The 19,349-nt window shown below is 37.8% G+C and overlaps 1 protein-coding gene across 3 annotated transcripts in view; it reads right to left on the bottom strand.

The window, feature by feature from the left end:
- EFR3A (EFR3 homolog A) overlaps positions 1-19,349 on the bottom strand; it is an 85,960-nt gene that overhangs the window by 31,803 nt on the left and 34,808 nt on the right. For all 3 annotated transcript variants that reach the window (XM_084750708.1, XM_084750709.1, XM_084750710.1), the window contains 5 exons: positions 17,977-18,127; positions 12,844-12,965; positions 7,979-8,128; positions 3,808-3,945; positions 198-276 (listed from right to left, as the gene is read on the bottom strand). In XM_084750708.1, coding sequence (XP_084606834.1) covers positions 198-276; positions 3,808-3,945; positions 7,979-8,128; positions 12,844-12,965; positions 17,977-18,127 — 640 coding nt within the window. The remainder of the gene's footprint in view (positions 1-197; positions 277-3,807; positions 3,946-7,978; positions 8,129-12,843; positions 12,966-17,976; positions 18,128-19,349) is intronic.

Raw genomic sequence — 19,349 nt, 5'->3', positions numbered from 1 at the left:
AGGTCGTTCTCTTTGAGTTCAAGGCCAGCCTGGTCTACCCAGCAAGTTCTGGGACAGGCAGGGCTACAGAGTAAGTGTCTCAAAAAGCCAACAAAACAAAAGCCATGCTTTACATGCTAATTTTCCACCTGTTCGATGGTATGCTCATCCACACAGAATGATCATTACTTATTTATCAACAGTTAATTAAACCTTACCTGAATAGAATACATTATAATCTTAAAGCAGTGAACTGCAAACTCATTAGGATCCCACAGCTTGTGATGATCTAAATGCCTGTAGATAACAATTAGAAATTAAGAACTCTTGGTTTTAACCTTACTTTAAAACCTTCAACAAAATTAAAAACCAGAAAACTATCTAAAAGAAAACTAAGGGTTCCACTTTCAGCACTATGATACTCATTTCTAACTGCTGAGCTTGGTCATACAGTAGTAACAAATACTAGACTATTTAGATGAAGCAGTAAGAAAGAAAAATACTTCACAAGAGGCACATGGTATATGTCATTCCATCTCATGCTCACCACTATCATGTCAAGAGTTTCAGATGTATAAAGTCACAGATAAATTTAGGAAGCACTTGTGAAACAGGCTGTCAGATCATACTAGAGTTCCCTGCACTGCTTGGGATCCTAGAAGACAGGATTCCCCCAGATAAACAAACAAGCAAACTTTAAACAAACCAAAAACAACAAAACAAAACAAAACAAAACAAAACAAAAAATGACAGGGGTGTGTCTTCTGTAGAAAGACACTGTCAAACTTCACCTTTGTCTGGATTCTGAATTCACAAAGCTGTAAGAACCAAGTCTTTCTACAAATTTCAGGGGCAATGAGGAAACCCAGTGCGATGGAAACTCCCTGGAATGATAGTAATAGGGGATACGAAATCTGAACCGGACATCTCCTGTAACCAGTCTGACTTCAGTGGGGGAACTGGGAAATCAACCCAGCCACAAAACCATCAACCTAAAATTTGCCCTGCCTGAAAGATGTCCTGGGGTATTGGTGATATAGAACTTGTGGGAGCAGCCAACCAATAACAGATCCAACTTGAAACCTATGCCCCAAGAAGGAGTCCATGTAAGATACTGCCTGAAGGGCTGGGAACCAGAGGCTGGATAGCCCAGAGACCTAAAATAGAACCAAACACGCACAACTCGAACAGTCAATGAAATGATTCTTAATGATATTCTGCTATACTCATAAACTGGAGCCTAGCCCAACTGTCATCCGAGAAGTCATTCAGCAACTGATGTGAACAGCTGCAGAGACCCACAGTCAAACATTGGTGGAGTTTGGAGAACCTCACAGAAAAGGAGGAGGAAGGATTCTAAGAGTCAGAAGGGTACAGGATACCACAAGAACATGAACCACAGGATTAACTAGCCAGGGCTCAGAAGAGCTCACAGAAGAATCCGATATGGATCTGAGTTAGGTCCTCTGTATATATGTTATGGTTATGTAGCTTGGTGTTCTCGTGGGAAGGAGTGCTGTCTCTAGCTCTTTTGCCTGCTCTTGGGACCCTTTGCCTACTACTGGGTTGTCTCGTCCAGCCTTGATATGAGGGTTTGAGCCTCGTCTTATTGTAACATGTTATGCATGTTCCATTGATATCCCTGGGAGGCCTGCTCTTTTTTGAAGGGAAAGAGAGAAGGAGTGGATCTAGAAGAAAAGAGAGGTTGGGGAAGGGATGAGGAAGAGAGGAACGAGGGGAAAACTGCGGTCTGGATGTAATACTTGAGAGATGAATGAATGAATGAACGAAGAAAGAAAGAAAGAAAACGAAAGAAAGAAAGAAAGAGAAAGAAAGAAAGTCAAGGACATTTGAGTAGATACTGCTTTTTGGAGTTTAGTTTGAGTGCCTACGATATGACACTCATTCCAGCATCCATGAGCAATACTAAAATTTGAGAACCACTCTCCAAGATTTATATACACAAGTTATTACTTACGCAGCCTTTCCAAAGTAGAGTCACTGACTGAGGGGTCAACTGACACACAAAGAAGGAAACGCAGGGCTACACACTGAACTGGCTGAGGGGTTCAAAAGAGAAAACCAATCTAAACAATCCAAGACAAAGGGTGTTTAAGTGTCAATTTCAACAATTCCATGGTGTCCATGAGTCACAGGCCTGAAACCTTGTAAAGGGCATTATTCCTATAACCAACTAAAACAGTGACCTGCTTCAATGCTAGCTCATTAATATTTTCAAAGGGAAAGTCTGGCCATTTTACAACTTTTAGCTACAATCGCCAATAATCACTTAAAGACTTAATTAATTAATTGACAATAATCGATTAACAATCATCTAAAGACTTAAAATGCTGAGATTTCCCTTGTGGAATCTCTTCTCATTTCACACTAATCCTATCAACTGCATCCAGCACACTAGCTATCCTGTGCTCGCCATTGATTGAAAATGTGGTGTTTCAAATTCTTTGGGAATCTTTTATTTTCTTTATAGATCAAATAATAATAGAAATAAAAAGTCAACTTTAATGTTGAATCAAAATGTACTTTACACATAATACTACCAAAGCAGTTTTTTATATTTACCTACATCTAATTCAAGAAATACTACTCCAAATTCTTATTAACTATGGATTTTCTGATTTTAAATGACAGATCACTTTGTGACTTTTTCCATAATGTATAATTATTGTGCATGTCCCTCATCTACCTTGTGTTATTCTTTATATATACCCAAATTATACAGTAATTTACTTGTAGTAGACAGTTTTAAGCATCCAGCTAACCAATTAAATACCTTATAACAATGTAAGACAAGGCCCTATTGATGAAGGCACCACTTTCGTTATTAAACATGGAGAAGCTAAGCTGGTGCATAGCTGGGAGCGTCTTTACTACTGACTAGCATTCAAGGTCCTCTACACATTATCAGAGCAGAAAGGTAACCATCATTATCAGCAAGCTATAAACCCTGAGATGTGTAGCAGGAAGCTACCTGCAAGATATACTACTACAATAGAGGCACAAACATTACGGGAGTGACCATCAATTTTTTGACTGGATTTAAGACCCACGCTATGAGATGGAATTCATACCTGACACTGCCAAGGACCTGAAATTAGATAGGTCATGGGCCTAAGGAAAAAGTTACTACTATTATTCTGATAAAGGAACATAGCAATAAAATGACTGCTAACACCATACTGCTACACTCATAGATCAGTGTCTTACTCAACCCACATCAGAGAAACTTCCTCTTAAAGTAGATGGGAATGAACACAGAGACCCACAGCTAGAAAATGCGCAGACTTTAGAGCACTCAGTCCTAAACAGGATGTCTTCAGCAAACTACTCTCCTCAAGGCTCAGGGAGCTATGCAGAAAGGTAAGCAGGAAGACTTTCAAGAGCTAGAAATGTGGATGCCTTGAAAAAGAACTGTCTTCCAGACACACGGAAACCAGGTTTTCCAGATCGATGAACTCAAAGAGACTGTGGCAGCAGTATGTGCAGGACTGTAAAGGTTTAAGCCAGATGGGGTCTCAGCAGTGAAAGGGGGTTACAGACACAGGTTTCTATCCTTAAGCACAGGAGTAGTTGCATTTCATGGCATTTAAAGAGATATGCATGGTAAGTGATATACATGATATTATTTTTAATAATACTACACTTTATACTAAAAGAAAAAAAACAAACATATAAGAGCCAATGGGGCCTTCACAATGTGACCTGTACAAGTAACAAAAATTAATAAAGTATTGGTCCTCCATAAGAAAGTTATACAATTAATATATAGCAAAGTCACAGATAACTAGGAAATTAGCAAGTACTCACGCAAAAACTGGCCTAACAGCATTATTCATATTCCCAAAAGTTGCTCGGCCCAGCAGTTCTCTGAAACAGCTCTCAGCCAGCACCGCAGGGTTCTCTTCTTTCTCAGCTGCAGAGGGGGAAGAAGGTGGGCCTAGGCGACTGAAAGATAAATAAAAAAGGCCAATGCAAGAATTTTAATTTTAATTCTAAAGGGTAAACAGAATACACTTTACTTCTCAGAAATGTTTTAAAATTTTTTTTGTTTTATTCCCAAATAACGTTACAGTTTAATTCTAACATTTATGAACTTAGCATATTATAATTTTTCACATAGCTGGTAACTTGCTTCAAGCACGATGTTCTTTATGCCAGTAGAACACTCAGAGACTAGGTCTGGTAGTACTCAATCAGAAACAAGGGGATCCCTGTGAGTTCAAAGGTCAGCTTGCTCTACATAAGGAATGTCAGGCCAGCCAGAGCTACATAGTAAGTGAAACCCTGTCACAAAAAACAAAGCAACAACAAAATTCAAGAGCTCGCTACTTGCTCACTTGTCTCAACATTCGTACGAGTACAGATCTTTGCGAGCACAGGTCAGAGAAAACATCTTCAGCTCTCTCCTGTATGACTATAACTGGGAACAAATAAGAAGAACTGAAAAATCAGATATAACCCAAGTATTAAAAATGAAAAAAATTAAACCAATGAAAATAGCTGCACCTACAGACATTTTCAGTAGAAAGGATTTGTTTTGTCCATATCCTGAGACATTATTTTACGCTTTTTTGCAATGTATTTATTACAACAACAATTTAAAAAATATCCATCTGTGGTACTTGGATTACACCAGAAGGATACAATTTATGATCTGGTATCCATAGTCTCTGTCTCATATATCTTTTTTTTTTTTATTGAAAATAGGGGTTTTTTTCCCTCACATAATATACTGATTATGGTTTCCTCTCCCTGTACTCCTTCCATCGGGATCCACCTCTTTTCTGTCTATTCTTAGAAAAAAGGCTTCTAATAGAAAGTAACAAATCAAATATAATAAAACAAAAATCAGCACATAGCAATTGGAGAAAAGAAACAAACAGAAGGAAAGGGCACAAGAAACAGACTGCACACTCAGGAATCCCCCTCCAAAAAAGAATAAATCACTAAACTGGAGCCATGAAACATATGCAAAGGACCTGTAGGGTAGAACATGAGAAGAATATATCTAATACACACACACACACACACACACACACACACACACACACACACACACACAATTTTATAAAAAGGGATGAACTCTTACATAACATGAGATAAGGAAGCTACAAAGATGTCACTGAGCTTACTTTCTGCTGGCGTCTACTGCTGGACATGGACCTACTCTTAAGGGTGGTTTGTCCACAGTGAGACTTTCTTAGAGGAAAGGAAAATTTTATTTGCAAGTGGTTGTCAACTTGTTTCCTCTATCTTATTCATAACATCAGATCTCATTGGAAAATAGGCCCCCAACTGGCTAGGGATCTTTATATAGTAAATATTTCAGATGGTAAATCTTGAGCCTTAGCTGCAGCATTAAAAACAGGAAAAATATAGACGATTCTAAAATACATCATTTCACACATTTAGGGAGGATCACAGAGCTAGAAATAGTCACATCCGGGACATAGGCATCAATCCTTCCTGCAGTTGGCATTAGCTGTAAAACATATTATTCCATCTGTGTTAGCACAGAATTATCAGCTGCACCTCATTTCTAAGTCAATTTTGATGCTGTGCATAGAATCATAAAAGTTATACGCAAATGTTATTGTACCTCTAAGATAGAATCCTTATAAAATCAATTCCAGACTCTTCCCCTCCCAAGTGCAAGAATCAAGCCATAGCCCACACTGGATGACTCAGCTTCACCTGCTGAGTAGCCATTCTGCACAGGCAACAAAATGTCGGGGATAACACCCAGAATGCCAAGGGCACCTAAACACTGTGGGGGTAAAAAGAAAACCAGCATATACCCCAAACCACTATTTCATTCCAAATATCTTGGATATTGATGAGAAACCAAGCGTGTCCAGCTTTAAGTTGGAAAAAAAATCAGTGTTTCTCCCTGGTATTGTCAGAAAAGCTCCTTCCTCAAGTAGATGGGGTCAATACAGAGACCCACAACTGGACAATGTACTGATAATGAGAGACCATGAAACACGTAGTCCTAAATGGGATGTGTCATCAAAACCCTCCCGAGGGCTCAGGGAACTGAGCCTGGAAGTGAACAGAAGTTCCTACCCCAACCCAGAAGCTATCTCTCCAACTGCTCATCAGGGAAAAACTATAAAAACCACACTTAAGGGTAGGCCCCATGCCTATCAGTAGATGCCAATACAAAATAAACTCGGTAGTACTTTTGGAGATTTTTTTTGGGGGGGGTTCATAATATTTTGTTGGGGTATTGTTTTACCTTACTGGTCTCTACTAGTCTCTGTTTATATATTATGGTTTCTGATATTGCATTTGTGTCTCCATGTGTATATATGTTTCTAATGCTTCTTTGTTTTCTTCTGGTTTGCTTGTTTGTTTTTAATTTACTTGTTTGTTTTATAAAGAGAGAAAGAAAGCATAGAGTCATATGAATGGAGAGAAGATAAGGAGAATAAACTGTGGACAGAATATATTGTGTAAAATTTTTATTTTCAATCCTTGCACTTGCGGCGGCAGGGGCAGGTAGATCTCGAGAGTTTGAGACCAGCCTAATCTACAAAGCTAAACCAGTACAGCCAAAGCTACATAGAGAAACCCTGTCTTGAACCTCCCCCCCGCCCCCGCAAAGTTAGTTTCAATAAAAAAAGATGCAATGAATAATAGTTGCTAAAGTAGAAGGATCCAGAGGGTCCTAGAAGCCTTCAAGTAGAACATTATGATAGGCAGATTTGGGCCCAGGGGTCCCGCTCAAACTAAGGCACCAGCCAAGGACAATACAGGCCATAAAACTTTAAACCCCTACCCAGATCTAGCCAATGGGCAGAACATTCTCCACAGTTGAGTGGAGAGTGGGATATGACTTTCTCACATACTCTGGTGCCTCACCTTTGACCATGTCCCCTGGAGGGGGAGACCTGGTGGCACTCAGAGGAAGGACAGCAGGTTACCAAGAAGAGACTTGATACCCTATGAGCATATACAGGGGGAGGTAATCCCCCTCAGGAACAGTCATAGGGGAGGGGAGTAAGGGGAAAATGGGAGGGAGGGAAGAATGGGAGGATACAAGGCATGGGATAACCATTGAGATGTAACAAGAATAAATTAATTAAAAAAGGAAAGAATAATAGTTGCTATTATTACTGTTGTTGTTGTTGTTGTTGTTGTCGTTGGTGGTGGTGGTGGTGGTGATGGTAGTAGTAGTATTTTGGTTAGTTTTAACTCCCTATGAGAAAGCATAGTGGATCTCTAAGGAGGAACAGAAGTTGTTATAATTTCTGTTCCTCATGGTTACAACTTTAAGGAGTACTAAAAAGTAAAATGGTAATGTGTATGCTCGTTTAAAAACTTGTTACTACATTTACTGATGTAGTGTGCTTGTGTGTGTCTGTGTACATGCCACAGCACGAGTGTGGAAGTCAGAAGACAACTCGTGGGAGTCAGTTTATTCCCTCTAATGTGTGCACGCAGGGACTGAACTCAGATCATCAGCTTTGGTGGCAAGCACCTTTATCCTGTGATCTATCTCACCAACGCAAAAGTTAAATGCATTCTAACAGAGAGTGAAGTCCTAAGTATATTAATAAGAACCTGTGACTAACAACTCAATATGATTATTAAAGATTAATAAATTTCTGGGAAGGTTTGTATATTTAAACTCACTTAACTTTATAAGGCTACCACAAATTATAATGATAGAAACCAAATATTCTTATCCTAGCAAGTACATAAACACATATACAAGGCAATACAGCTTAAAGTATATTTTAAAAAGAGATTTTTATTTTTAATTTTGGGTAAATGTCTGTGCATGAATGCGTCTGTGCACATAAATGCAGGTTCCCATGGAGGGCAATGGATTCCCCCTGGGGCTGCAGTTATAGGCAATTGTAAGTTGCTCAAAGTGGGTACTTAGAACAGCTCAGGTCCTTGGCAAGAATAGTATGTCCTCTTAAATGCTGGCCCTCTCTCCAGCCCCATAATTAGTATCTTTTTACAATACCTGTCAACCTCCTCTATCTTCTGCATGTTAAACAGAAGGGACGGGACGATCTTGTCCATATGCTGTGGTTCCCAAATGGTGGCCCGAAGTTCGTCATTAACTGTTTTGCGAACCACACCTTGAATACCTCTTATTCCAGCAATACGAATCCTACAAAGATGGGGGAAAAAGATCCATGAAAACAGGTATTTAAACAACTATGTTTGTCTACCTAAGAGACTATATGTCAATACTGTTCTCTCACGCATAACATGTTTTTAAATTACATATAATACATGTAAGAAATTAAAATCTCAAAACTCTAAGGTGGACAAAGAGAAAAATTCAAAAGAGGCTTTAACCACCATCTTTATAAATCAGTAAAGTTTAAAGGCTATAAACTACAGAGATATCTACAACATGTGTTGTTGGTTAATAAAAAAAAAAGCAATCAAAGGTGTAGCTTCTCCTAACATGATGTTAATAAGCTACTGAGGAGCCTCAGAGCAGAGTGAAGAGCTCACTGCTCCTGGTGAGCACTGTGCTTCTGCACACTCTACCCATTGTGCCCAAGAGCCCCTCGCCTCTCAGAAGGAGCTGCTTCACTTAGAAGCAGTGTCTACAGACAAGCACCAGGACTTGTAGTTTGTCAGTGCTACGCTAATCTCATATCACAATTCATAAGCCCTAATTTCCGCACAGTCATCTTCATTTTCCTTGGGAAAAGAAGAAAACTGCAGGTTCAAGAAAGAGAAGTGACTAGATATTCACAAACGGCAGAAGGACAAAGTCTCAAGTAGAGTTAGCCTAGCAGCCCATTCCTCTTACAAGGTATTTCCTCTCCTTAAATTGCCTCCTGTGTCCTACTCTCCATCCCTTCCTTTTTGTCCACCATCTGAAACGATCACCAACTGCAGTTCTGTTCAGCTCACCTAACACTATCTTCTAGAAAGCATAAATATGTTTAAAGAACAGAAAATGTTGAGAAGGGAGTGATAAAACTTTACAACCCTACGGGGATATACTGAGGCATTCAAGAGTAGCGGATAGGGAGAAGTGGGGGAGGTGTAGTGCCAGGAATAAGACACTGAACAGGAAGATTTAAGAGAAATCCTGCCTATTTCAAAGCTCTGTCTATACAGGCTTCTTATAAAATACTGGTCAAACAATGGCAAACCAACACCACTATAAAGAGTGTCTTGCTATCCATACCTGATGCTATTCCCTGGGGAGGAAGACAAGCACAAGGTCATACAGAGGACAGTAGCCTAAGTGGAGCAGCAGATGGCGGTGACCTGTTGTAAGGCACTGGGGGCAAACTGGTGACCACACAGAGCCACCTCAGCTATACATCTAGCATCTAATAGTCTTCCTGCCCAAAACAGTTTCCTTTCCTCATGAGTAAATTTGAACACTTGTATCATGTAAGCTTAAAAGTGCTGTAAACAGTTGAGTAATACATCTGAACAAGAACTGCCTCACAAGAAACAATGAGCAAGCGTTGATGTTGCAGTGTGTTGGTCACTATAATGATGACCCTTATAGCTGGACATTCTTGGAGAATTAGACTTTACAAGTGTCAACTACTTCTGTAAAGAAATACTTCAGGAAAGCCTTAATACAGCCACAAACCCTTTAGTGCAGCTTCTGTAAGATCTGTAGGGCAGCGGTGGCACAAAGGTAGTGGAAGTAACCAACCAATAAACTCATTGACCTAAGGGCCACTCCCTGAGATGGAACCCATACCCAAGACTGCTTGGGTGACCAAGAACCTAAGACTAGTGAGTTCAATCACCTTGGATAAAAACAAATAATACTGATCTAAAAGAAAGAAAGAACTTGGTGGAAAAAATGATTCCTAATTATATTCTGCTATATTCACAGGTCAGTGCCTTGTTTAACCATCATCAGGGAAAGTTTCTCATGTAGCAGATGGGAACGGATATAGAGACACACAGTCAGATATTATGTAAAGAGTGAAAGTCCCTGGAATACTTAGCCCTAAATGAGATGTCTCCATCAAATCCCTCCCCCCATAGCTCAGGGAAGCCCTCAGAAGAAGTAGGAAGAGGTAAGAGCCACAGTGGATGGAGCATAGAAACAAAAGAAGTGCATCTAAATTAACTGAGCAAAGCTCACATGAACTCACAGAGACTGAGGCAACCCTATACATTATGGCTTCTGGTTTAGTGTTTTCATGGGATTCTGGATTATGTAAATGAGTGGTCTCTGATTCTTGTGCCTTCTCTTGGGCTCCTTTCCTTCTGTTGATTTCTTTTGTACAACTTCAGTATGATAGTTTTGGTTTTATATATTTTTTGTTATATATTTCTAAATGAATGAATAGATGAATGGATGAATAAAATCTTTGCCACTAGAGTAAAATTAACAACTGAACTATCATTTATACGTGCTGGGAAAAATCTGAGAAAACCAGTTTTCTCCAATAGAGCGACACTGCATATATCAAACTTTCCAGGACAGCCTTCATATCCTGGAGTAGATGAGCAACATATAATGAACTCCACAAAGTTTGTGTGTGTGTGTGTGCGTGTGTTTATATTTGGTTACAGTTGGTGGGGATTTTTGTTGTTGTTGTTTTGATTTTTTTTCTTGGTTAGGGGGATTGTTGTTGTTTGGTGTTTTTATTTGTTTTTGAGAAAGAAATTAAAGTGGGGACGGGGATAATAGTTTCTAAACTCATCTCCTACTGCCAAAGTCTGAAAGTTCTATATGACTGGGTTTTACTAAAATGTAAAAGGATTTAAAAAAAAAAAAAGGAAATGTAAATAGCCTGTAGAAAACTAAATAGATTTTTACTTAAAGAACAGTAGAAAAAAAATACAACTTGTATCTTCAAGCATTTTAATTTACTCATTTGTTTCACAGTGACTCAAACGAAAAACTGGCAATTTGGAACCTCTGAAACTTACATATTGGGAAGATCCAGAAGTAGGAAAAAGTATTATAACACTTTCATCTGCATATAAAAATTTTTAACACATGAAAAACATAACTCCAATACACAAGGCTTAATGACCATCACAGAGACAGGTACAAAGATGGTAGGAGACAGATGAAGCAGGTGTGTCTCCTATAGGACACAGGGAAGCTAGACCCATGGAACCACAAACATACAGCTGCCTAAAGAAGACCTAACCAATGACAAAAGCAGTTAGCATGCCAGTGTGAATGAGGGGCATTATACAGGACCCCACCCTTAGATAAAAAGCTACATCCAATTAATGATGGCTGAGAGAGAAAGAATGAGTTCCCTACCTAATTTGCTAGCCCTAAAAACATACATATAAACAACATTAAATGGACTCAGCTAGTTATATTTATACACACACACACACACACACACACACACACACACACACACGCACACACACACACATACACGTAAATATAAAACAACCTTAATTAAAGAAAAAGAGGCCATAAATTTGAGGAAGGATAGAAAAGGTTGGAGGGAGGAGAGTGAGGGGAAAATATGTACATACAGTACACATATATAAAAATTTTAAATTAATTTACTAGCATTTTATGTACATTATTTTTATGTTGATATTAAAAATAGAAAAATTGTTAAGTCTGGCTAAAAGATAAGATTTTCCACTAGGGGGCAATAAATAGCTAAATATAAAGTAATCTCATGTTTGAATTTCTCAAACACATCTTATGAAAATATGATTTAAAACACTCATTTTAAAAGTCCCTTAGGAAATTCAATTTTAGTAGTGATGAGGTGGCCAGGAGGTATACGTCATTATGGTATCACTCTGTCTAAGGCATCCTCGAGTGATAAATGGCCTGGATTATAATGAGGAGAAATTATAATCAGGCAAGTCAAACATGAGAAAATGACTGTTAATTCTCTCCTCAGCTTCCCTTCTTCAAGGACCTATAACTCACAGGCTAGCTTTCACCATGTGTATAGGCTAGGGGTCTGCAAACTCCTGGTTAAAGTTCTGAAAACTCTGCCCACTTTAGAGAAAATACAGTGACTCTATTACCAGCATCCCATAATATTTCTCAAAGTTAGATTACCAGCTGTGTTCAAACTAGTATCATTTATCAGCACCATTTTGACTTTAACTTTTGACTTAAGCCTTTTGACACTAGTCAAAGTGCTCAGTAATAGAGCAGTATTCGGAACAAAGGTCCCTCCCTCCTGCCCGCCCTCTCATAAGATAAAGAAAGAAAGGGGGTAGAGGTGGGGTTTGGGGTAGTGGTGTACACCTTTAATCCCAGCACTCAGGAGGCAGAGATAAGAGGATCTCTAAGAGTTTATGGCCAGCCTGGTTTACATCGCAAGTTCCAGAGTGTCCAGGATGAGGACATAGGAAGGTCTTGTACCAATAAAAAACAAACAAAAACAAACAAACAAAAACCCAAAAACTTAGAATAAAAATGAAAAGATAAGCAGTAACTAGAAGTAGGATGGGAGGATTGAGGTTTAGTAATTTAAGTCCACCCAGGGGAGAACCTTGAGTAAAAGGAGGAAAAAACCTGAACACAGGTGAGTCAGGAGTCTCTAGGAATTGCCTAGAGGAACATGCCCAGAGTGTTCAGGAGACAGCAAGAAGATCTATGTGACTGAGCTAGAAAGAAAGTATGAAAAAATTCACAGGATGACAGATACTGAAACAGGCAGGGGAGAACCATAGGATGATGGGTCATTCTAGGCAATGGTAAGGATTCTGAATTTCAACCACTCTCATCATGGGAAATCAGTTGAATGCTGTATGTTCTAACAACAATGGAAAACCGCTTCATGAGCATCTTTCATGCCTTTTGATAATCATTATGAATTATAGACGCACAATATTGAGTAAATTCTTCTACAAATTACTTAAGTCATGAAGTAAAACAGTACATACTCAGTTCGTATTTCTGGATCACTATGACAGGAATGACACATGGCACTGAATCGAGATACAAAGAAGTCATAACGTCTATGATAGGACGGTGTATCTTCTTCAATATTTGCAAATTTGACAAACTAAAAGACAAAAAATAACAATACAAACAAAATGTGTCACCTTTTAAAAGTGAATAAACACATTTACCCTCCTTACATATTACACTAACAAGCAACATCCAAAATAAGCAAATGGAGCACAAGGAACACCAAATACTGCGTATGTACAAAAGGAATTCTGTAACAATGAACTTTCAGAAAACCAATGATACATCTTTCTAAATTAGTAGAGCCTTGAAACCTGGATAATCTTCTCTAAGGCATTTACTTTTATACTTTCTTTTTTTTTTTTTTTTGCATTTTTCAAATTTGTTATAATAAACATACCACTTTTAAAATAGAAGCTAAGAACTAGAAACAAAACAAAAGCAGACACTAAGACCTTCCTTAAATATGAGGTAAAACTGTCAGGAGATAAACCTTCATTCTTTTGTTATTTCTTAAAAGTTATAAATAGAAGGATAATCTAAGTAACTTTATGGCAGGCAGTTTCTACTGGCCTTGTGCATAAAGCGCTGAATATAAAATATGAGGTCACTCCAGAGGAACCCTTCCAGTTCCTAGAAGTTCTGATATTTCAAACCAGAAGTTCCATTGTGCTAACTTCGTAAATGGGGTGGAGGACAATAGAGGAATACACATATGTCCAGCTCTGTCCTCCACATGCATATGCATGGGCATGAAAATGAATTCACAGATGCATACACCTCCACACCTATACACCATACCAAAAAAAAATCCTAAAATGGAAAAATATAATATTTAAAATAGAAAGTAGTAGCATGCGATCCTTTAGATGCAGGGTATCTCGTTCTTTTTTTTTTATTATTAATTTATTAAGATTACAACTCAATTGCCATCCCATCACTTGTATCCTCCCATTTCTCCCTCCTTCTCTCTTTCACCCTATTCCCCCCTCCCTTAGGTCTATGACCGAGGGGAGCCTCCTCCCCCACTCTATGGTCATAGGCTATCAAGTCTCATCTTGGTAGTCTGCTTATTCTTTCTTTGAGTGCCCCCAGGCCTCCCCACCAAGGGGAGGTGGTCAAATATGGAGCACCAGAGTTCATGTCAGAGTCAGTCCCCACTTTCCACATAACTGTGGAGAATGTCCTGTCCATTGGGTAGATCAGAGTAGGGGTTCGATGTTTACTATTCTAAATGCTGATAAATTGGGGGCTGGATAAAGCTTTTGCCGCAGGCCCTTCTCCAGGGACTGCAGGATGCTGGGCAGTATTCCCACCTCCTGGATTATATCTACACTTCAGTCTCCATTGTACAACAAACCAAAATGTCTTCAGACACTTGTCATACATGGGAGGAGAGACAGGGAGGAGGTGTGTCCTGGTTGAGGGCCAATGCTTTACTGTAATGGCTACTTTCATTGACTATTCCCTCTGGATATCTTTCAACAATATATATTTTTTTTAATTAATAGGATGAGGGATGAGGCTTGAAACAGTGGCAAGGGTCAACCAAATAATAACATGAAAGCAATCTACACAAGCTGAGGGGTACTCTTATAGCACAAGCTCTATAAACACAAGCCCTGGAGTAAGGCCTGGGACTGAATCTTTCTACAGGTACAATGTTCTTTTTCTCTACTGACAAATTATTTAACTGTGATTCCTCACACATAAAACAGGAATAGCATTTCTAATTTTGAACTACATTATATAATAGATTTGAAAAGCCTAGTATACACCATGTTATTTCCCAAAAAGAACAAACAAAATAAAATTGAACCTAGTTGCACAGTACTGATATATTTTTAATCAGTACTATATTTTTAATAAGCTGTGTTATGGTTCTTTTGTATGTTTGTGTATGTGAGTATATGTACATGTACTCATGTGTGTGTGTGGAGGCCAGAGGAGGATACCTATGTTGTGTTTTATCACACTCGGCTTTATTTTCTGCAGACAGGATCTTTGATTGAATCTGGACTGAGGATGGTGGCCAACAAGCCACAGGGAGATCCTCCTGTTACAGCCCAATACAGTGCTGGGATTACAAGTATATGAGACTATACCAGGTTCGTACTGTGGGCTCTGGGGAGGATTTGAACTTCAGTCCTCATGCTTGTGCAGGATGTCCATAACCACTGGCCCATCTCTCCAGGCCTGCTCACAAAGTTATTATATGACACACATCCCTTATTCGGCTTTGGAACACGAAATGTTTCAGATCTCAGAACATTTGCATAGAATGCATGGGATATTTGTTCAACTTTGCCATGGAGACGCTTTAATCTGACAACCCTATTACAGAGCTCAAAAAGTTGTGGGCTTTGGATCAATTCTGATTTCATATTAGAAATGATTCAAGTGTATCTATTACTACTTTATAAAAACTTTAAACATTTTTGAACCAGTGTATATGTAGGCATAATTTAGTATACTATTCTATACTTTTTTAATTTTGAAGCTATTTACAACAAAAACGGAGTAAGAATAAGAACTTTCCGATATAACACTTTTTAAACTTAAAGTGTTTAATATATGTTATTAATTCTTTTAGAGTGTTACATGTGAATTGGATGCATTTTAATCATATTCACCACTCATTCCTCCCAGCTGCACTCCTACTCTCCTCCACCCACTTCCAGCTTCATGTCTTTTTTCCCCCAGCACAATTTCTGACACAAAGAGAACCTACGTAAATTTTGTCTATTATTGTCATACTGGATCATCAGCATAAACAGGTACAGTCACAAGTTAGAATAAAATATACAAGTACCATGAATAAATACTGAACACAATAAATCAACATACATTATATTTGATGACAGAAGGTACTTAGCACCACTACAAAAGTAAATTAGACTTTCAGCAAATAGATCTGAAAAGCTGACCAAGATAATACAGCATCTGATTAATACGTTCACTATAGGTGGGTTACGAGGGCTCTGGTCTTTTGCCTAAATGACTCACTGAAGTAATGCTAATGGCATTGCTGGCTACAAGTGAAAAAAACTGCTGGGAATGTGCATTCATCCCATTCACACTACGCCCAGCTATTAAGCCATCTTCTCTAAACTTCCTTATCAAATTGTGAAGGAAACAGAAGCCTTTAAGAGCTATAAAGCCTACAACTAAGCCATCTTATCACCTAACTGCATTTGGAAATATCCATTATTTGCCCTTGAGATAAAAGGACAAAAATCATGATAGAAATTTTGAATGAATTACACAGTTACACATTTGAGCTTTCATAACAATTTACTATAATCATAGTTAATAATACTATGCCCTGCTCCAGGAGGTTCACACACACACAGATATCAGACTGGAACTACTGTTTTCATTTCACAGATAAGAAACAGAGACATAGCATAACTAACTTGCCTCAGCTACAAGGCTCTACGTAAATAATGCAACACAGACTCAGATCCACAGTGGGAGTCAAGACCTATATTACGTCTTCCTGTTTCTGAAATTGCACCTGTGGTGATCTGAATGAGGATGGCCTCACAGGCTCTTGTGTTAAAAAGCTTAGTCCTCAGTTAGTAGAACAGGTCAGGAAAGATTAGGTGGGTGGCCTTGTTGGAGGAGGTGTGTAACTTGGGGTGGGCTTTGAGCTTTCAAAAGCCCAGGCCAGATCAGTCCCTTTCACTCTTTGCCTGTGGATCAAGGATGTAAAGCTCTCAGCTACTGCTCCATGGTCATGCCTGTTTGCTGCCTACTATGATCATGAACTAGCCTCTACAACTGTAAGTAAGCCCCAATTAAATGCTTTCTTTTATAAGGTGCTTAGTCAAGGTGTCTCTTCACATCACTAGAACAGTAACTAAGACAATGTCTAAACCAAAGAAATCACGTGATTCTTTCTGGTTGTTTTTAGTAAACTATGTGTAGGAATATAAAATATTCATATAGGGTGAATAAATTAAACCTTCATCATAAAGATTGAAAATGTGAAAGATAAAAACTTCACTATTTTACTTTCATTATCACAGCATGCTATTTTCCATCATTTACTTAAAAACTATGTTTAGGACAGAAGGAAACGAATACAGTGAGAAGAATCAATTCGGAAATAGGCTAAGGAGGGAAAGACAAATTCTGGTTTCATAGCCAAGTACAAGGGAGACAGAGTATATTCAATAAGTAATAATGAAACATATGAATAATATAGGCAAATTTTGAACCCCTAAGTCATATGTAATCTTATGCAAAATAGCTCAAAGTTGATAACAGAACCATAAAAGACTTAGAAGAAATCTTAGGGATAAATCTTTGGCCATGGATTAGGCAGTCTTTCCTATAAAGGATACTAAAAACACATTTTTTAAAAAAGTGACAAAAAAAAAAACCAAACAAACCAGACTTTATCAAAGCAACCCATTAATAAAGTATGAAACAAACCACAAAATTAGAAAAAAAAATCGCAAGTCACATATGTGATAAAGGACTTGTATCATGAATAGATGAAGAATTTTAAAAGGCAATCTAATTTTAAAAATAAGGATTTGGACAGACATTTATTCAGAGATGGACAGAAAATCTGTAACATCAAGAACCTTTAAAGAAAACAAAAATCCAAAAGCACAATAAATATCACTCTACTTTCTAATTTATCCATTCATTTACCCATGATGTCCATGGACATAGGATTTTTTTTACTATTTTGACTATTACTGACACTGGTTTATTATGCTATGCACTGTAATTGTTGAGTCATATGATAACTGTGTAACTCTTTGTGATAAATCTATGTACTTTAATAAAGCTCTTGCTTTTGGAAAAGCAGTAAAGTAACAGTAGTATGCAAGTTTAGCCTTATAATGAGCAAGTCAGAGAAAATAAAACTGACAGCAGTAGACTCATTTAGGAGCAAGTGTTCCGTGATAGTAGTAGATTAATATCATAGATTCTATAAAAGGAAAAACACACCAAGGAGAAGTGTTAGTTACTGTCATCTGCACTGTGTGTCCAAATACCCGGACTTCTATCAGACAGAATCATCCTACGAATAGATTAACTCTAGACATGATGATTAAACTTAGTAAGAAAATCATAGCTTTGCTTACAGAATTTGTCCCAAGAACTTGAAGCTTTGGTTCCCCTGATTCTAGGAGCTTTGCTACCATATGAAGAAAGCTTTCTACAAACGGCTTGATGCTTTGAGAATGACAGGCCATAAGAAGCTGGTCCAGTGCTTCCATAGCGATTAGGACATACCTAAATTAAAGGAAAAACAATGTCAAAGCATTTCCAGTGCTCTTAATTTTTCTAAGTGCTTCTCATTGGAATCATTGGGTTTACTTAGATGCACACAGAAAAGAAAGGCAAAGTAAACTAAGTAAAACCCAGTTTTAGATATAAAAGTTCAAGTGACACATTGGCTTGTACCTCTGCTCTGTTATCTCTTAGGACACTTCATGGGTTACAGGCAGTGTAAAAGTTGGTCATTGAAAGTCAACTAAAAAGGAATCTAAATTTTACTGTATAAAATCTTTACAACCTGTTGATTTATAAACTGATATATATTTTGATGAAGTTTTCCAAAACTACTGTATTTCTTCTAGGAAACCTCAGAGCTATTGTGATGCTACCTTTGTTTAATCTGCCTTGAACATGGTAGACATGTTCAATGCTTTTAACCATATTTATTTGTATATATTCTAAATAGTATTACAACAACTTATCTCTGTCTCCAATATAATTTAATTATATTTATAAATAAAAATATTTCCTTATATGTATTTGCTTACATAAAAATATATAAGTATATGTATATACTTATATATACATATAATGAATAAATATATATTTACTTGGATTTAAAAATAAAATAGTACCAGCAAGAACAGAGCAATATAAGGGAATATCTCAATAAAATTCACCTTATAAATCAACAAATTTTAAAGATTTTATACAACAAAATTTAGATTGCACTTTAGTTGACTTTCACTGACCAACTTTGAAACTGCCTGTACAAGCCCATGAAGTATCCGAAGAGGTGAAAGAGCAGAGGCACTTCAAGCCAATGTGTCACTTGGAAAACAGTACTCTAAGAAATTAGGCTAATACACTGTCACAACAGAAAGTACTTTCAGTGCAAACTGCAAAGCTGTAGCTGTTCTAGCAGAGAATGGTTAAGATGGGATTCCTTTATTAGCAGTCACTGGGACAAACAGGACAGTCCCAAATCAGGTTGCTTACACCGTCTGCACTTCAAGGTCTAAGCCTGGCATGACTCACCTTCACTCTGCTATATCCAAAACTATGGTAACAGGATCTTGGATTGTTTTCAATTTAGGCATTGATTTTTTAAACATAGTACCACATCTTTCAAACTATTTTCCATTAGATGTTAACAAAACTAGTATATGCTAAAGCCAAAGGCAATGGTTTATAACTTGAGTTCCTGAATAAAACCTGAGCCATAAAAAGCAGGTGC

The sequence above is a fragment of the Acomys minous genome (genome assembly GCF_964271855.1).
Source record: "Acomys minous genome assembly, chromosome: 12".
NCBI lineage: Eukaryota > Metazoa > Chordata > Mammalia > Rodentia > Muridae > Acomys > Acomys minous.
The sequence above is the reverse complement of the archived record's forward strand: the minus strand, read 5'-3'. Positions and strand labels throughout refer to the sequence as shown.